A 17,852-nucleotide genomic window follows, 5' to 3' on the forward strand; every position below is an offset into this window, starting at 1 on the left:
TTTAAAAATACTTGAAAAAAAATAAAAATACTTGGACCAGAGAGCCATATGCAACAGATACTTAATGAAGGTCACCTTTGTGCTAGACACGAGGGGTATATGGGCCCGTGAGTCCTCTTTGTGGCAGTGGCTTTCAACTCAGTGGGTCCCCGTTGCCATTTATGCAACAGGTATTTTGTGATGTGCCATTTTCTGTCCCGAAAAGGAATTCATAGGTGATAAAATTTCCCTACACATATGATTTCAAGATACTCAATCCAATACACTAATTACCGCGTAAAGGTGGGGGAGACCAAAATAATGTATAACTAGACCATGTGTGTTTCCGTATGTAAATGCTCAGGCAAGGTAGTTTCTGTCCATTTATGTGGAACGACTGCGGGTGGGCGATTGGAAATGCAGACTCATAAAGGTGTGGTGTGTCAGAAACTCAGTTACCGGAGGGGCTCTGCTTACGGTGATTCGAGTTTCCTAAGTGGTGAACAACTCTTGGTAAGGTCCGGAACCAGTCTTTTCTGCCCTGTATTTATGTAGGCGTTGCCTTCCGGAGAAATTCGGTGAATACAAAAGCCATAATGTGGATTCACATATAAAAAGGAGTTCGGTCCTAGGCTTGAGTGATAAACGGGTTTTCCCCCCACATCGTTTGGACATTTAAAGCTGCTCTGGGATGAGGCAACATCATCCCAGACGTACCCCTAGGGCAACCCCTGCCCACACATGCCCTGCAGCATCTGGGTCATTGCAGCCCCTGCCCACACATGCCCTGCAGCATCTGGGTCTTTGCAACAAGCGAGACAGGGAGCCTCCCACAGATTTCTGAGGGGCGGCTGCTGGGAACCACTGATCTGAGGTAACTCATGCAGGCAGCTGGGGTCCCAAGTTTCTTTGGAACTCTGGGTTGGTTCTTCTTAGTAACAATGTTATAAATGCTGGTGAGGCTTTTTGCCCGGCCTGGCAAAGCCTTTCAAACCGTTATATATATTCTTGAATGTGGTACAAAGCACTGTTTAAATCTAGCTCTTCATTATACCTCTGTTTCCAATGACATGGATTCTCAGGGGTGTGATTCTGTGCTCTGACTTGGGACCCAGGGGATCAGTCAATTCCCTGTGCGCCCTTTACTCTCCTCCCCCTTGAAAAATGGCTAGTAAGAGCTGCACCTGGCTGGCTCAGTTGGCAAAGCAAGTGACTCTTATTCTTAGGGTCATGAGTTCAAGCCCCACATTGGGCAGTAGAGCTTACTTCAAAAAAAAAAAAAAAAAAAAAAAAAAAGCAAATAACCTGGTAGACCCTTCCAGGGAGGAAACAGGAACTCTACTGGAGCCCTGGGAGGCAGGCATTCCCCAGGCCTTCCCCAGGTTTTCTGAAATTAGAGAACGTGTGGGGAACACGGGGAGAATGTACTGTGTTCCAGGGTGTCGGTTATTTGCCGTCTAACCGTCCTTCCGAGTGACGGTGGGCACGGCGTTCTGGTGTGCCGGGCTCTGTGGTTTCTCCCGGCAGCTCTGGGGCTGGCACTCACGTCCCTGTTGTCGGAAGCGGGACCTCACACCTCCACGGTGGCCCGCTCGGCTAGAGATCACATGACAAGTGGCAGAGGTGATGCTGCCATCCACAGCTAATGGGCACTGCTTTTTTCACATTTTTTTTTTTTCCAGCTCCTTCCAAATGGAGAGCTTAGGTTATTCTGTGTTCTCACTAGGGAGAAGGAGGGGGTTTATTCTTGGAAACAGGCAAAAAATCTTTTAAGCCATACCGCTTAGTAAAATTAGCAAATGTGGTAGAGTGTGCCCGATTTTTGAGTAAAAAAGTGAGATGTCCCTTTAAGTAAAGATTTTGTTGCTTTTCTTTTTCGTAAATGGCTCCATAGAGCCTCTACAGAGTTTAGAGCAATACTGCTACTTAGTAAGTACAAGGAAGGCATTTGAAAGTGATTTTTCATTTGTAGTTTTCATATTTTTTCAATGTTCTTATGAAAATTTCTTCACGTAGCAAAGATGAAGGAGTTTATATATACCTGCCACGAGAGTTTTGCTATTCACATTTTATTGTGCTTGTTTTATCATGTATTTATTCATCTTATTATTCCTCTAGTCAGTGGTTCTCACCTGGAGGAAGTTTTCTCCCCCAGAGAACCGTGAGCAGGGTTTGGGGCCGTTTTTGGTTACCGCTGCTCTGGAGGGGGAGCTGCTGGCCTGGGGTGGGTAGAGGCCAGGTTACTCCCGGACATGGCGCCCCCAGCGTGGGGACGGCCCCGCACAACAGAAATGCACGTAACACAGACCCTCCTAATGACAGAAGGCCAAAATAGCCGTAGTGCAAAAGCTGAGAGACTCTGCTCTAATCTATTAACTCATCTTGGTTTGGGGACGTTTCATAGTAGATTGGAGATTTAAATACTGCAGCATCTACCTATAAATATGTATTTAACTCATACTTTTGCTGTGTAATATTCCGTTTCAGAGCATGCCTTAATCATCTGTTATCCTTATTCATGTTTAATATAGTCATTAATAACGGTCCTTTGGCTTTAGCGATGTTTTATTTGCAGGTATTTTTTTTTTTTCCTTCTCATACCCTCAGTTTGACTATCAAAAGACCTGTCTTTCTTTCTACTGAGTTTTAGTGTAATGCCTGCTCATTCACTTTAGAATTCAAAGCAAATCCAGGCTCCTGGGTGGCTCAGTCAGCTAAGCGTCCGACTTCGGCCCGGGTTATGATCTCAAGGTTTGTGAGTTCGAGCCCCGTGTCCAGCGCTGTGCTGACAGCTCAGAGCCTGGAGCCTGCTTCGGATTCTGTCTCCCTCCTTCCCTCGCTCACCTTCTGTCTCTCTCTGTCTCTCCCTCTCTCAATAATAAACATGAAAAATATTTTTTAGGTTTCAAATGAAACCATTTCCCTCTTGGGCTAAACTATAAAATGCTACCAGAATGCTAGTGTCCGAGCTAGACACGTAGAGGAGAGTCTTTCTTTTTAATTGCAGAGGTAAATGATGATCTTCTTTGAATACTCGAAATAATTTTTTTTCATACTTCGTGTTTCAGAGAGGAATAGTTCCATTTCTATAATTTTATCTTCAAAATCTTGGTAATTTTTCAGTTGTTATTCATAGTCACTTGAAACCTTTTTTGGCTCTGCAGGTGTTGTTTGTGGCAATTAACTGTTGGTGGAACCAGGGGAAATGCAGAAGACAGAAGCACTTCTTTCATTTCCCTGTAATACATCTGTATCATCGGAGGTAAGAACTGTTAACTAGTTTTCAGATTTTGATTTCTAATTCCGATTAAGTTCCAAAGCAAATTCTTTTTTCTGTTTAAAAGTATTAGATATTCACTGTAGGGAATTGAGAAAATACAGAGAAACAAAACTACATCAGTTAAAGGGTCTGGGTATTTTATCAACCTTACATAACCTCTGTGTGTTTTGATTTATATCTTCTTGTGACTCTACATACCCACCCTCTTTTTTTTTTTTAATAAAAAAAACGGGGGGGGGGTCATGTAGTGATAGTATTTTCTAAACTGCTTTTTCTTGCTTTTGTGAAAATCTTGTCATGCCATTACATAGTCTACAGCACTGTTTTTGATAATTCTGGCACCCCATTGTGTGGCTGTATATTGCAGATAACCTACAAGTATTTTATTGTGTGAGAATACACAGAAGTCCTTACCCTGCTACCTGGCAACATAGCATAGTCAGGAGGGAGTCGTAGCACCTTTTCAACTGGGACAAAAATTACTACAAGTCCACAATCCTGTGCCCATAATACTGAAACCCAGAGAGCTTTGAAACCCTAAAAGGTTTTCATAAATTTTGTCCCCCAGTGCATTCATCTAGCCCGAAGTAACAAGAAGCTGCCTTTAGTCTGTATCCCACTTAGGGAGTCAGTTTATTACGCTGCACAAATACTGGTGTTTGAGTTTGGAGTACTGCCCAGACCTTGCTGTGTGTGTTAAATAATGTCTGAAATCTGACTTGAAGAAGTTTGAAGAAAGGGGACGGCTTCAGTGTAATTGGCTTGAAGTTTGTTAATGAAGGTAAAATGGGCACGGAAGCTTTCATTAGTAAGAGCTTTACTTTTTATGCTGCATTTTTCCCTCCTCTGTCTGAACTTCTTGGGTTTCCGTCAGTGGGGATTTATGACAGACATCATCAAAGTATCACTTGCGGACTGTCATGCTCCATCACACTTCACGTTTCCAGTACAAAATGTTTTGTGGCTCGTAGAACTGTTTGTTAGGAGCTGGTAAATAATACTTGAGCAAAAATGCACTTTTTTACCCCGTCTCCACCTTCAAAGTCTATTCTAGATAGAAGACTCCTTCTCATATCGTAATGTTAGATTTGAAGATGTAAAAGCTCTGTGCTCTGTAATGGGATCAATAAGTTTGCCCTGCGAAGGTCCCTGTCTTTCTTTTTCGGGGGGCTAGGAAATAGGGCACAGGTGCCTAGCGAGGAGGATAGGCCTTGCAACTCTGGGTAAGCACGCCAGCTGCCCAGAGGTGGGCTTAGCTTGATGTGATATTACAATCAGGAGAGTTCCCTTGAACACAGTGCAAAATACCATTTTGGGCTGTATGGCTGTGCAGTATATTGTCTTACCCTGTTTTCTTAGATTTATAGAAAGAGTGCAAGGCCACACAGAGAACCTTAGAAGCATCTAGTCCAGCCTTCTCATTTTCCTGATGAGGGATTTGAGGTTGCTGCTGCCCTCGAAGTGTGGCCCCTCCTCTTCGCCTGTTGAGTGTTACTTGTTTAAATTAGTTCAGACCTTGTCCTACTCATTTCAGTATCCACCATTCCCAGTGTACCTGAAACAGAAGAAAGTGCTCAGGCACAGAAATACCTAAAAAGCCCTCTGTTTTATACATAACGCATGTGAACGAATGCGTTTCTTCACCCAAGCTCTCTTGTGACCAGTCAGTAGACTTGAGGTTGTTTTGGTTAATAGCGCTTGCACACGTGGCACTTAGGCCCCGTCACTGGGCAGGACGTTGCAGTTTGTATTTTGTTGTTGCTGTTTTTGTAACGGCTAAACTAGTGTCGTAGTAGCTGCTTGAAGAAATTAGTAGACTTTCTGTTTTGCTTAAGTGGATTTCATTTTTTGGCGTGTGTTGATACCAGTGAGGAGGAAAGTTTTTTAAAGGCTCTGAAGCAGGGAGTCGTTTCTTAAAACACTCTCCCCAAGGCCCTGCAGCCCTAGACCAGCTTGTCCTGTGGTCGTGGCAGTGATGGCGTGTTGGTAAAATGCACTGTGCGTCCTGCATTCCGAGGTTCCCTCCGCTTTCACAAGTCACTGGGATCCTTACAGCAACACTCCCGGAGCCTGTTTGCCTGAGTAGATGAGGTTTCCAGATTTTTGGCCCCTTTTTGCGGAGGAAAATAAATTATCAGATGATTTTTCGATTTCTTCCTTTAAATTAAGCATTGTTGGCAGCCGATGGGGTCGTGGCGGTGGTCATTTTTGAGCTTAAGTTAGTTACAAGTCTTGAATTGATAGAACTGTTAACTCTGTCTCCCAACTGTGCATGTAGAATGCTGTTTTTACCTTTTTCATGCTAACATTCTTTTGTTTGGCCTCATCTTTTGCAGTACACACTGAGGAATTGTGGTCATCGCATCACATTATGTGTGTGTGTTCATTTACATAACCATTTACTATTGGGATCTCACAGCATTTATGTAATTCTTGACTGTTTATTGCTGCAATGAACAGGAAGCATAATGTCAGTTTCTGTGTGGACAGAAGAATGGTTATGGAGTTGTTGAATTTCACCTTACTCCACTTCCCCGCCACATACCCTTCAGTTATATTTGAGGAATGTCTGTATTGTGCAAGATTGAAGAAAGCCATGTGAGGACTCTGATTAGCTTAGAAGGATAACTGAATGTTGGTATTATTGCTTAGCAATGCTACATCCAATTCCTGGGCATCCCTCAGCACAGCTGGAAAGGAAAATAAGACCATTTTTGCAGGTCCCTGGCTTTGTCCCTTCACATAATCTTATTTTGTTGCAATAAAACTTTAAATAGGCTTAAGGTGATTTAGTGATCCCTTGTGTAAGTGTCTGTGGGAATATTTAATAAGTACATTTTAGTAGGTCAAGGGCCAACTGCATACCTTGTTTCTTACTTAAGAGTGATGTGTATGGGGTGCCTGGGTGGTTCATTCGGTTGAGCCTCTGACTTGCGCTCAGCTCTTGACGTCATGGCTCATGGGCTCAAGCCCCGCGTCGGGCTCTGTGCTGATGGCTCAGAGCCTGGAGCCTGCTTTGGATTCTCTTGTCTCCCTCTGTCTCTGCCCCTCCCCCACTCATGCTCTCGCGCGCTCTCTGTCTCTCTCTCTCTTTCTCTCAAAAATAAATAAACAATAAAAAAACATAAGAGTGATGTGTAAAAGTAAATTCTGCTTGTTGAATTACGTACTTAAGATCCTGGAATCCTTTAGCAGTTTTGGTCAGTTTCCAGGATTGCCTCTCTGTTTGGTTTTGTTTTTTTAGACATATTGTTTGGGGATTTTTTTTTTCCTTTCTAGAGGCTAGAATGAATGAATGTTCTCTGCTTTGAAATTCCACTTGCAGTTGAATTAAGCTCATAGAAGGGCAGTTGCTGTTTGTACCTCTCCTCACATGAAATGCTTAGTTGGCCCTCCTTTCACCTGCTGGGACACAGAAGGCTACTTCCCCGTGAAGCAGTCAGGATCCTAAAGCGAGACATTTTCGTTTTGTGGTGTTGATGATTTCAGTTACACGTAACAGGTCTAATGCATGGTGTATTATTTTTATTTGTTATTTTTTTATTTTTTTGGTACTAGTTTTGGACCAATCGAATACAAAGGCCCCATGAGTGCTGTTTACATTGAGAAGTTTGTCCGCCGGGTGATGAAACCACTTCTCTACATCCCATCTCAATCAGAGTTACTAGATTTTCTCTCAAACTACGAGGTACTTGTCTTTCATATCTCCTCCCGTCCCCAAGGCTTCACCGGGTGGTGTTGGATTGTGTACATTAGAAGGGTTTTTTATACCTCCTGATTTGCAGCATTGAAAAGATCGCATTATAGATAAGCTCCACTTAAATGCTTTTTGAGATACTTGATTATAGGGATGGTTTGACCAAGTGAGTTTTAAGGGAATAGAACACTTGTAAAACCTTGTGAATTTTTCATTTGGGAATTTCCAGCAATTTTCAATTTGTCTTGTGATGAACTTAGAGGATCTAAGAATTAAGTTACAATTTTTATGCACTGCAAATGTCTAAACATTTTATTTGACTCTCATGGCATGTTACTGTGACTCCTTGTTTTTTTGTGTTCGTTGTAGTTTAGCTTTAAAAAAACCTAGGAATATGTGCCTTTCTGTTTTATAAAGTGCATAACTGTTTCAAGGCCTTGTTAACAGAAAGTTTCCTAACATGGTTCTCTGCTGCTTTCCCATTGCCAGCTTCATCCCGTGGTAAATCATTTTCGTAGGATCTTCAGTGTGTGTTCAGGACAGCTTATTATTTCAGAGGCCGGTACAAAGCTTAAAATAATCTCAGTAGATTATAAGAATAGTTCCACAAAAATATTCACTGGAACAAGCATAAATCACATTTGGGTGTAGAAAGTAAAAATGATCCTTAGATACAACAAAATCAGGACCGTAAGTACCTGAGCGATAAACCCTATGAATCCAGACCTCACTGAGGGTTTTACTAATTGTGACTGGGTTGGATTGTACCTTTTGCGTTAGGGAGGTTTTCTGTAGACTGGACATGAATTTCTTTTACTGGGACCTCACAGCTTTTTCAGTCATGTTAGCAACACTCTTTGATGTGTTGTTAACTGTGGGTAGATTTCCTGGGCGGCGGTGTTAATATCTAGGTACTGAGCCTGTAAGTTCCCAGATGTGAATTAGTGCGAATGTGCCCTTGACCTTACGTGGAGACTGGGTAGATTTCTGTGCCCTTCGTGGGCTTGGCTCTCGTTCTTCCCAGGCATGCTGGTGGGCGGGAACCATACCGGGAGGCAGGGCACCTGGGCCTAGTCCTTTGGTGTAACAAGGACAATTGGGTGTAAGAATTGTGTGGGAAGTGGGTTTTCGTGTAGATTTGCAGTGGATGACAGAGGCACGGAGGCAGTACAGCCAAATGGTGACTTAGGACACCGAGCTCTGTCACTTGTTAGCTCTGTGGCCTGTGGGCTACTTAACTTCTTTAAAGTCTCCATGTTTTCATCTATAAACCGGAATTACGTAAGACATGAAAATGCCTAGTGGATGTAGTCCCAAGAAACGAAAATTTAGCAGTAGAAATGACATCATGGAAAAATCCTGGATATTCAGCACTATTGAGAGAACCCCCCACGTGCATAGTACTTGCTGGAACTCCCTACTTACATAAGAAATCTTTTGTTTGCAGGGGCAAAGAGGTTTTCCTTCAGGTAGGCTCTGTAGGGATTTTACAGAACACAACCTTCTTTTTTTTCTTTACATTTTCATTGAGTCTCTCTTCAAAAGTAAAGCAGAATGCCAGAGGAGCTGTGGCACACACACACACACAATATGGAAAAAGTTGATATCATTTAGCCTTGTAATAAGAGCACCAAGAGGCTGCTTCATTATCTTCAAATGCCCTGTTGGAGATTTGTATCTGGATAGTTCTGAGCCAGTTCTTCGCAGGGATGGCATGATAAGGAGGGCTTGCTAGAGGCCTGCGTTGTAGCCCTGACGTTTGCGGTCTCTGATTTCTGAGTTTTACGCAGATTTTTCATCTACGCAGATTTCTCATCTCTGAGTGAAGTGAATTGGCTCAGATAATCCCTCCGGTCTTGGCCGGGTGAAGTTTAGAGGCTGGAAAGAGGCAGGCAGAAGAAGGTTCATCCATTATTGGTTGGGAAGTATTTTTCAGACCATGCCTTTGAACATCTGTATCGGTGTTCTTTCTCATCTTGTTGTATTTATTACCTCTCTAATGTCTCTGTGGTTGGCTCTGCAGGAGAGAGACAAGTCCCTCATAGTGACAGCAGCAAGGCTGATTCCTTAACCTTTAGCCTCCGTGTTCTCTGAATCTGCTTTTCAGCGGTGCTTTCAGAGATGACGCTCCGAGTTTGACAGAGTCCACATCACATGCACTGACGTGCCGGCGACATTACTCAAGGCTGTGTTCCAGCAGTCCACTTAGTTAGAATGATGTCCAACGATGATTAGCCTGCCTTTCAAACAGGACCAGGATGGGGCCCTGTGTGGTTTCTGCCGGCCTTGAAAACGCTTCCTCCCGAAGTGGTAGATTGCTTTTATTATGTTGGTCTCATCTTTGTCACTGGGCTGCTTCTCACTGAGGTGAAATTGTCTGGTTGGCAAGAGACAATATTTGATTAATGGTGGAAGAACTCGGGAGTCAGGCCCAGGGCTGACAGGGCTCGTGAAACCATTCAACTTGTGAGACGTACCAACACTGCATAGATGTGGTCTGGGTTTCATACGCGCTGTGTATAAGATAGCACAACGGCACAATTCTAGATCCAGAAATGAAGCCACTGTCATGGCTTTGAGAGTTGAGAGAGGAAGGATACAGGGATTTTTGGAGGCCCCACTCCAGAGCACCATATACTTTTGGATGTTCCTCTCAGTTAAGGTTTCTCAACCTCAGCTTGATTGACGCTTGGAGTCAGGTGATTCTGTGTTTGGGGGTGGGGGCTATCCCATGATTTCCAGAATGTTTAGCAGCATTCTTGGCCTCCACCTACTAGGTACCAGTAGCACTCCCTTCCCCCCTTAGCTGTGACAACCAAAAATAGCCAGGAATTGCTATATGTCCCCTGGGGTGGGGACAAATCGCCTCAGTTGAGAACCTCTGTTTTCCCAAATAAGGCCTTTGATGTCTCACAGGTATTAGTAAAAACACATCTTTTTTTCATGTAGCACACAGAATGCCACTATCAGATTGTTCTAGGTTTATCTGTGTATAACAGGGCAGAGAGCATATGAAAATAAAGCAGTGCCTTGACTAGAAAATTCTGGAGTGTTATCTGTGGAAGATTAGAGACAGAAATTATATCTATGTATATATATACCTATACATATATACGTATACACATACACACACATATATATACATATGTATACATACACACATATGTATACATACATACGTGTGTGTGTGTGTGTGTGTGTGTGTGTGTGTGTGGTGGTTTTTTTGTTTTTTTTTTGTTTTTTTAAATTTTAGAGCACACATGAGCAGGGGAGACAGGCGGGGGGCGGGGAGAGAGAATCTTTGAGCAGGCTCCATGCTCAGTGCAGAGCCTGACAAAGGGTCACTCTCATGACCCTGGGATCATGATTTGAGCCAAAATCGAGAGTCAGATGCCCAACCGACTGAGACACCCAGGCGCCCCAGGAATGACTTGTATTGTCATCAGTAGAGCTTTCCCTGATACTCGACCTTTTATTCACATTGTTGGTGCCCCTCCCCCAAAAGCATGCCTCCTAAATATCTTAAGGATCTTGCTAATTTAAAGAGATCTTACTAATGAAAGATAATTTTATCAAAACCCTTATCTCCTAATTTATATTTTTCATTAATAGGGATTTCAGTATCCAGTGTGTTTAAATTTGAGTATATCCGAATTAGGCTGAATCATGAATGTTTCTGTGGTACTTCTGGGGTTTGTTTGCTTTTTGCTTATGTCTCTAGGTGTGTTCGTGACATCTTGTAGGAATGCATTTGGTAGTTTCCCCTGTTTAGAAAAACCATATTGATTAATTGTAAGTTTGTCTCTAATCCAGATATTTGTGAGTAGTTTGGACCGACACAAAATTGTGCCATTAGTATTTATTCCTTGGGAAGTGATGATATTCTGAAGTTAACAACTTTGAATGTAAACTTTTATTATATTGTACGCATCCTGACCGTATGTGTATATGCTTATGTCGCTCTGATGTCTCAAACCTGTGCGACTCCGTTTGTCACTAACCCCGGTTTTCTGCTTGTAGAGTAGGACTCTGAGCCCAGATGCAATGTTGAGAAAAATAATTTTGCCTTTGACTTACGGAACATGACAGAAAGACATTAGAGGGTGAATATTGTAAATATTCTGTAACTTCCAAAATACTTAGCTCATTATTAGCAAACGAGAGTGTGTAAACTAGCCCTGGTAAGTGCCCTCCAGTGTTCACGTTCACGTGCTTTTACTTCTGATCCTCCTAGTAGCCGTGTAAGACAGAAATGATAAGATCCTTCTGAACAGATTGAGAAGATGGGGTACAGAGGGTGTAATTTACCCCTAAGTGGAGACTGGACTACGGCTTAGAGTTTCTTGCTCCCCAGATTCTCCCTTGTATACGAAGAAATGTTTGAGGTCCCGGAGTTGAAACTTGACTATGTATCTAGAGGTCAAAACTTGGGATATTTAACTATTTTATGTCATTTTTGAGCCTTTCTCTTTCAGGATAGAAAAATTTTGAAGGTGTTGGCCTCTTAATTTGACTTCAACTTTCTTCCCTTCATTTTTAGGAGTGTTTTTTAAGAATGCTGATTAAGGATGGGGCCATGGCTATTGACCTGTTAAAGCAGCAGAGTTTTACCATTTCCTGTTATTAATTGGCCCATTTGCATTTATTCTGCAGGGTTGGGAGTGTTCTTTGGTAACCCCAACATTGAAGCAGGGTATGGTCTAGAATTTCTTCCCGGATGTGCACTAAAGTCATACCTGCCTTGGGGCAATTGGCTGACTCAGTTGGTGGAGCGCACAGCTCTTGATCTTGGTTGGGATTGTGAGTTTGACCCTCATGTCCAGTGTAGAGATTCCTTAAAAAAATAAAGTAAAATAAAATAAATCATACCAGCCTCATAAATAATGAATGTAGCTAAAAACTGGAAGTAAACTCGCCAACGAGGGAGAAGAGCTGGAAGTCCTCTCATTGACAAACCATGTTAAGACATTCTCCTTTCTGCATTCACTCCAACTAACTGGAATCCCTCTTCCTGGAGGGTTCTTCCTGCCTATTTGAGATGCAGACAGGAGAGTCTAGTTGATGACTTGTGGACAGCATGGACACACATATGACATGGTCATTTTGGTGGCTCTTGAGTTCAGTGGTTAGGGAATAGGATTCAGTGATGGTAATGTCACTTGCAAAGAGACTAGATCTAACACGGTTCTAATTTTAGTATTTCTTAAGGTATCATTTGATTTTGGTATCACTAGCTTCTACATCAGTAATGCTTTCTTTTTTATTTTTTAAAACCCTTGACAGAATCATCTGATTTGTGCCTTATAATCTACCCACCAGTGCCAACAGTTTATTTAGAACTCTTTCCTTGTAATTTTTAATGAATTTCTATAATTTATCCGTTTAAGATGAGTGATTTAGCATATATCCTTTCATTTATTCTTAGCAGTTTTGGCAAACCACCACTGTTTTAAGTTTAAGTGGCATGGGGAAAATCTTAGGAATCTTTTGGTGGGGGAAGCAGGTGTTAGGAAAATTGCCAGGTGAGAGAGAAAACCCGGGTATTGTGGAAGAAAATGTAGCAGAATGCCTGGCACCTGCCGTCCTATTGTTTGTTAGTAAAAGTCAACTCTGAATGTTGAGCGAATTAACAGATACTGCCTCTATCAATTCATAGTTCGACAGCACTGAGCGAAACGGTTTTAAATTTTCAGGGTGTGATAATAACATTAGTACAGAAATATTTCAATTGCCTCGGACTAGAAGCACTCTGAAGTAACTAGTGTTACGGCCACTAGAGGGTGTGTGCACCATTTGCTGAAATTTATGCCACCCTGCAAATGGTGTTCACTTAGTATAGAACTCTTGTATGCTGACAAGGATATGCTGGCCTCCTATAAATAGCCTGTTTCCAACCTCATTATAGCAGTTGCTGAATATACTCTACCCCCATGGAATGGAATTAAAAACACGCAAACTGGGTCAAGTTAGAGTCTGGTATTCATCATATTTTATTCTTTGCTGAATTGTCAACTTAATGGAGGAGCTTTGTCTCCCTTATCTTTTTGTCTCCATTCTTTCACTTGTTCACAAGTGTTTATTTTGTGCCTGCTCCGTGCCAGGTACTGTCTGAGCTGGGTATGTAGTGATGAACGAGAGAGTCCCTCTCTTTCATGGGGGTAAACATGGAGATAACAAACAGGAACACAGACAAAGTGCAGGGAGTTGAGTAGTGTCCACCCCTAACCCCTACCCCCCCCCCCCCCCGCCCGAACATCAGAACGTGGCCTTATTTGGAAATAGAGACTTTACAGGTGTCATTAGTTAAGGATCACGGAATGAAATCATCTTGGACTTAGAGTGGAGCCTAACCCCGCAAATCGGTGTCTTTATAAGAGGACGCAGAGACACAGGCAAGAAGGCCGGGTGAAGACACAGGCAGACGTGGGAGGGGTGTGGCCAAGTTCCGTCTGGAGCCACCCAGAAGCTAGGAGAGAGACAAGGAAGGATTCTTAGAGCTTCCAGGGAGGGCACGGTCCTGCTACCCCCTCGATTTTGGACTGCCAGCCTCTAAAACTGTGAGAATGCATTTCTCTTGTTTTCAGCCACCAGGTGGGTGGTAATTTGTTACCCCAGCTCTAGGAAGCTAACACACGAGGTCATTTCAGATAAGTGCCCCCAGACAAAGAAAGAAGAGGGATAGGATAGACCACGAGGGCGGAGAGGTAGGGTGTAGCTGTTTCGGAAGGAAGAGGAGACCTCTCTGAGGAAATGAGGTTTGAGCGGAAAGTCACAGTGAACCTGTGTGTGGCCCAGCCCTGAGGAAACTTGGCGAAAGTGCTCCGGAGGGCGGGCGCGGTAAGTCGGAGGTCCTGAGGCGGAAATCGGGCTGGTGGAGCCAGAGCAGAGGGGAGATTGGTAGGAGACGAGGTCCCAGAGGGGTCTTGCTGCTTTGCTGCCCTGTGTCCTGATTAAACCTGTGATGAGTTGCAAACATGAAGGAAGAACAACACTGGCATCTGAGTTCCTCTGTTTGCGTGGTGGCTGCTTAAGCATCCCGGGAGCGGACTCACGGGACACTGGGGTAGGAAGACCTTTACACGTGGGTCAGCATCCAGTGAGAAGGGACAGCCTGTGTCCCAGCGCCTGGTTCATGTGCTCGCCCAGCTCATCCGAAAGGGCCTTGCAGGTGTGGGGGGGGGCGGGATAGGGTTGTCTGCTCTGTAGCGCCCCCCTGGGTTTATTTGCGGCTGAGCAGACAAGGGGCCTGGATCTGGAAAGGTCCTGGTATGTGAATGTGCATATGTTGTGTTCCCCAAAGTCCCCCTTTTGCAGATTTAAGAAAGGACCATGGAGGAACCTAATCATGGCTCAGAGACAGCTGTTGGGAGACATGGAAGTTCTAGGGACGTGGTCGGTATATTTGTCTTACTTTAAAGCACAACCAGAGCCGGTTTAGTAACGTTTAAGTGATAATTGGCAGTAGAAATAAACAGGTAATTATCACCTCACTTCTTTGCTTTTTTTTATTTTGAAATATTTCAAGTTACATTCTAAAACATGCCAGTTTTCAAAATTTAATACAGACCGTTAATGGTACTGTGAATACTTGAAAAGTAACACTTGAAATCGACTTTGCCCATTTCTCGTGTTCGAAGTGGCTACTTTTTTTTTTTACAGTTTCTGTAGCTTTTTATCATCTCCTATAGCTGTTGAATCTTAGGATTTTCATTTCTTTGGCAATGAGAAGTGAAAATAGTTTTTCTTATGGGGTTGTGTGCTTCGTATTGTTTATGGAATTACTTTGGTCAGACTGCTTGAAAATTTCGTTACGAGTTCTTCTGCAAAGAGAGTCTCCTTCATCTGAACTACATAGCTCCTCAGAAAACAGCAGCAGTGACACCATCAGCAAGAGAAAACCTTTATGCTGTCAAGGTGTCTACACAGGACCCCTGCGAATGGTCCAACCATTACTCATGTTTAAAGGCTTAATTTGGGTTTCCCTTGAAGACTCAGAATTCACATTTTTCTTACTTGCATTGCTGTGTGCACACGTGTGCATGTGTGTGCAGAACCACGTGTGCAGCTGTGTCGTGCACGTAGATATGCGCATGCTCACAGGCCACACGAGTGAGCAGTGAAGTTTGATTTTTAGCCACGAAACTTTCAATAGGCAGAATGGATTTATTCCATTTGATTTGGGTTTGGAACATTGGTCAGAATTTAAAGAAACTTAAATGAGCCTGTTTTCTATCAGTTTACATTTTTGTTAACCTTTGTGCCCGGTTTTAACTAAGTGCCTAGAATTTCTCAGGATTTTGTCTTCCTTTGTGCGTGGTAGAAAGGCTTGTTACACCGTCCTAGCCTTGCTTGGAACATTTGGAATCCAAACACTGTAATTCTGCTTTAAGCCAGTTCTGGGTTGGCTTGTTAAACACATTTTGAAGGAGTTAAGCAAAAGAAAATCCTGTTTTCAATAACTTTGCTTTTTGATTTCCTCAGTTGTTGGAAAAATAAATTATTTTTATGATTTTTTTTTTTTTTAGGTGTTAGAAGTAAACATTCTGACTATCTCAGCTTCTAAAACCAGTTCATTTGTTAAGAGACTAAGCAAGTGATTTAGATTGGAAAGATAGTGTGTTCCACTACAGATGAGAAATTTCCTCTTTTATACCATGTGCTGATGTAAACTTTTACCAACAGATAACGTTTCTTCTTTAGCTTGGGGATCTGATTTTGTCCCAGTGATCAAATCAGCTCCAGTTACGTATTAAGAGCATGCTTTCGGGCCAAAAAGGAGTCTGCGTTTGCCTAGTGCTCTTTCGGGCTCATTCTTCTCAGTAACCCCATGATGCGTTGTCCCCGTTTGCCTGAGAAGGAAGCCGGGGCCTCCCGTTGAATGGTCCACCCAAGACCCTTCAGTGTCAGACTGGAGCTTAGGTCTTCTGACTCCAGGCCTGGCACTCCTTCCCACTTTGGCTCTTAAGAACAACACCAGACAGAATTGGTGCCACAGAGCCTTTAGACAAGGAAGAAATTGTTCTGACCTGGAAGGCAGAATACGTCTGGACAATTAACTGGCTTGGCAGAATGCAGGGGTGCCCTGTGGTGAAGCTTAAGAGAAATGGGATGAGCAGGTGGCAATACATGTATAGGAAGGAGGGGAGGAGCAAGAGGGCAAGAGACGAGCCCTCTGCAGACCGACCTGATGAGCCAGGAGGATTGCCGTTGTGTGGGCGGCGGGCTTCTGGGGTGGGGTGGGGGGGTAGGAAAGAGCCCCTGGAAGGATGACCTTGAAAGATACAACCTGATGTCCAGTAAGTGGGAAGGCATGTTTGGAGTGAATGAGAGGAAGTGATTGAGGACGAAGTCAGAGAGAGGTTACAAAGGAATCATTGATACGACATGCCTGGAGATGCTAAACAAAAGCCGTGAGTACTTGAACTTGATGGTGAGGTTTCTCGCCAGGGACCTAGGAGAACTGTCCGCAGAGGCTGGAGAGACCTTGGGGAGAGGGAAGGAAGTGTCAGCTCTGACACCCCCCCCCCCCCCCCCCGTAAGCTGTGCCTCCGTCCTTTCCCCGCTTGTTGCCGAAATGGAGGGAAAGCCAAGTCCTATCCCCAGCTTTCCCCACGTGTTTAGGCTTTTTAAGAACTGAGGCACGACAGGTGGCACTTGCCAAATCATGATGTCCTAAAATATTCGCGTCACGCCGTGGCCGACCGTACGTCAGTCACCCGATTCTGTTCTTGTTCCCACAGCCTGGAGTCCTCGGGTACTTTGAGTTCAGTGGCTCACCCCAGCCTCCTGGTTATTTGACCTTCTTCACTTCAGCGTTACTTTCATTAAAGAAAGGTAAACACGATTCGTATCTAGACGTCAGTACTTTTAGCAAATGCGTGTATATTGATACCTTCTTTTGTGTATGTTGTCTTCATGTTTATATGTTTAAAATGTTCTGATTCCTTTTCTCTGTATTTTTATTAAATGGTTACACTGTTTTGTGTTGTATTGGCAAACACAATACCATGCTGTTTCAAATAGAGTCTCCTAGATGTTTAGCTTTTTAAAAATGTGGCTTGGTCATCCTGTGTCTGCAAGTCTGTGTTTTGTACTTGAGAATTGATAGCATAACATCTTTTTTGAGTGTGTAGGTCCAAGGTTTGGTCAGAGTTTTTAGTGGTTGTATTATTGCCAGTTGGATGTAGCATGATTTAGGAATATGTTTCCTTAAGGAAGTGTTTTCACAAGTAGGAAAGTCATACCACATTATAGCCTAAGCCTGCTGACAGTTTCACTATTCTCAAATTTATTTATCTACTTACCTACCTGCTTACCTACCTATCTATTCTTTTACTTGGTGGAATCCTCTCTTATTTGAGGTCCCTATTGGTAAAGTTAAACATTGTATCCTGGCCATCTTTTCACATTGCCCATGTTCTTCCTCTGTTACAGTCACAACCTCCTTTCAGTTCTCTGTCCGGTACACTTTGTTCTGCTCCCTTGTCTCTGTCTCCTTTGTTACCACTCTGGTCCAGGCCCCTTCCCCCGCCCCCTGGGCTAGACCAATGGGCCCTTAACTGGTCTCCGCTCTTGCCCTCTCTTCCTCACATGGGAGTCTGTTCTCCCCGGCCTCTCGGGCCCAGCTCCCCACACAGCAGACCCCCTGTTCACCCTTCGGGGTCCAGTTCAAACACCCCACACTTCCCCCCCATCTCATTTGGCTACCCGCTTGGTTTCTTTCATAGTGCCGGACATGGTTTGTGTTTATGTATGAAGTTATGAGATTTGTTTAACGTCTGTCTTCCTCCCGAGACCGTGAGACTTCTGAGGGTAGGGCCTGTGTGTCTTTGGTTTAGTGTTCTTTCTTCAGCATCTGGCACATCGTGGTGTTTCAGTTGCTTTTTGCTGAGTGAC

At 43.5% G+C, this 17,852-nt stretch overlaps 1 protein-coding gene across 2 annotated transcripts in view; it reads left to right on the forward strand.

Annotated features, from left to right (window-relative positions):
- The window catches only part of TXNDC11 (thioredoxin domain containing 11), a 59,954-nt gene that overhangs the window by 7,613 nt on the left and 34,489 nt on the right, over positions 1-17,852 (forward strand). Inside the window, exons 3-5 of one of the 2 annotated variants that reach the window (XM_045460493.1) lie at positions 3,144-3,241; positions 6,818-6,947; positions 16,697-16,790. In XM_045460493.1, coding sequence (XP_045316449.1) covers positions 3,144-3,241; positions 6,818-6,947; positions 16,697-16,790 — 322 coding nt within the window. The remainder of the gene's footprint in view (positions 1-3,143; positions 3,242-6,817; positions 6,948-16,696; positions 16,791-17,852) is intronic. The other variant, XM_045460494.1, reaches the window with a different exon arrangement.

This window comes from Leopardus geoffroyi, chromosome E3 (assembly GCF_018350155.1).
Source record: "Leopardus geoffroyi isolate Oge1 chromosome E3, O.geoffroyi_Oge1_pat1.0, whole genome shotgun sequence".
Taxonomy (NCBI): domain Eukaryota; kingdom Metazoa; phylum Chordata; class Mammalia; order Carnivora; family Felidae; genus Leopardus; species Leopardus geoffroyi.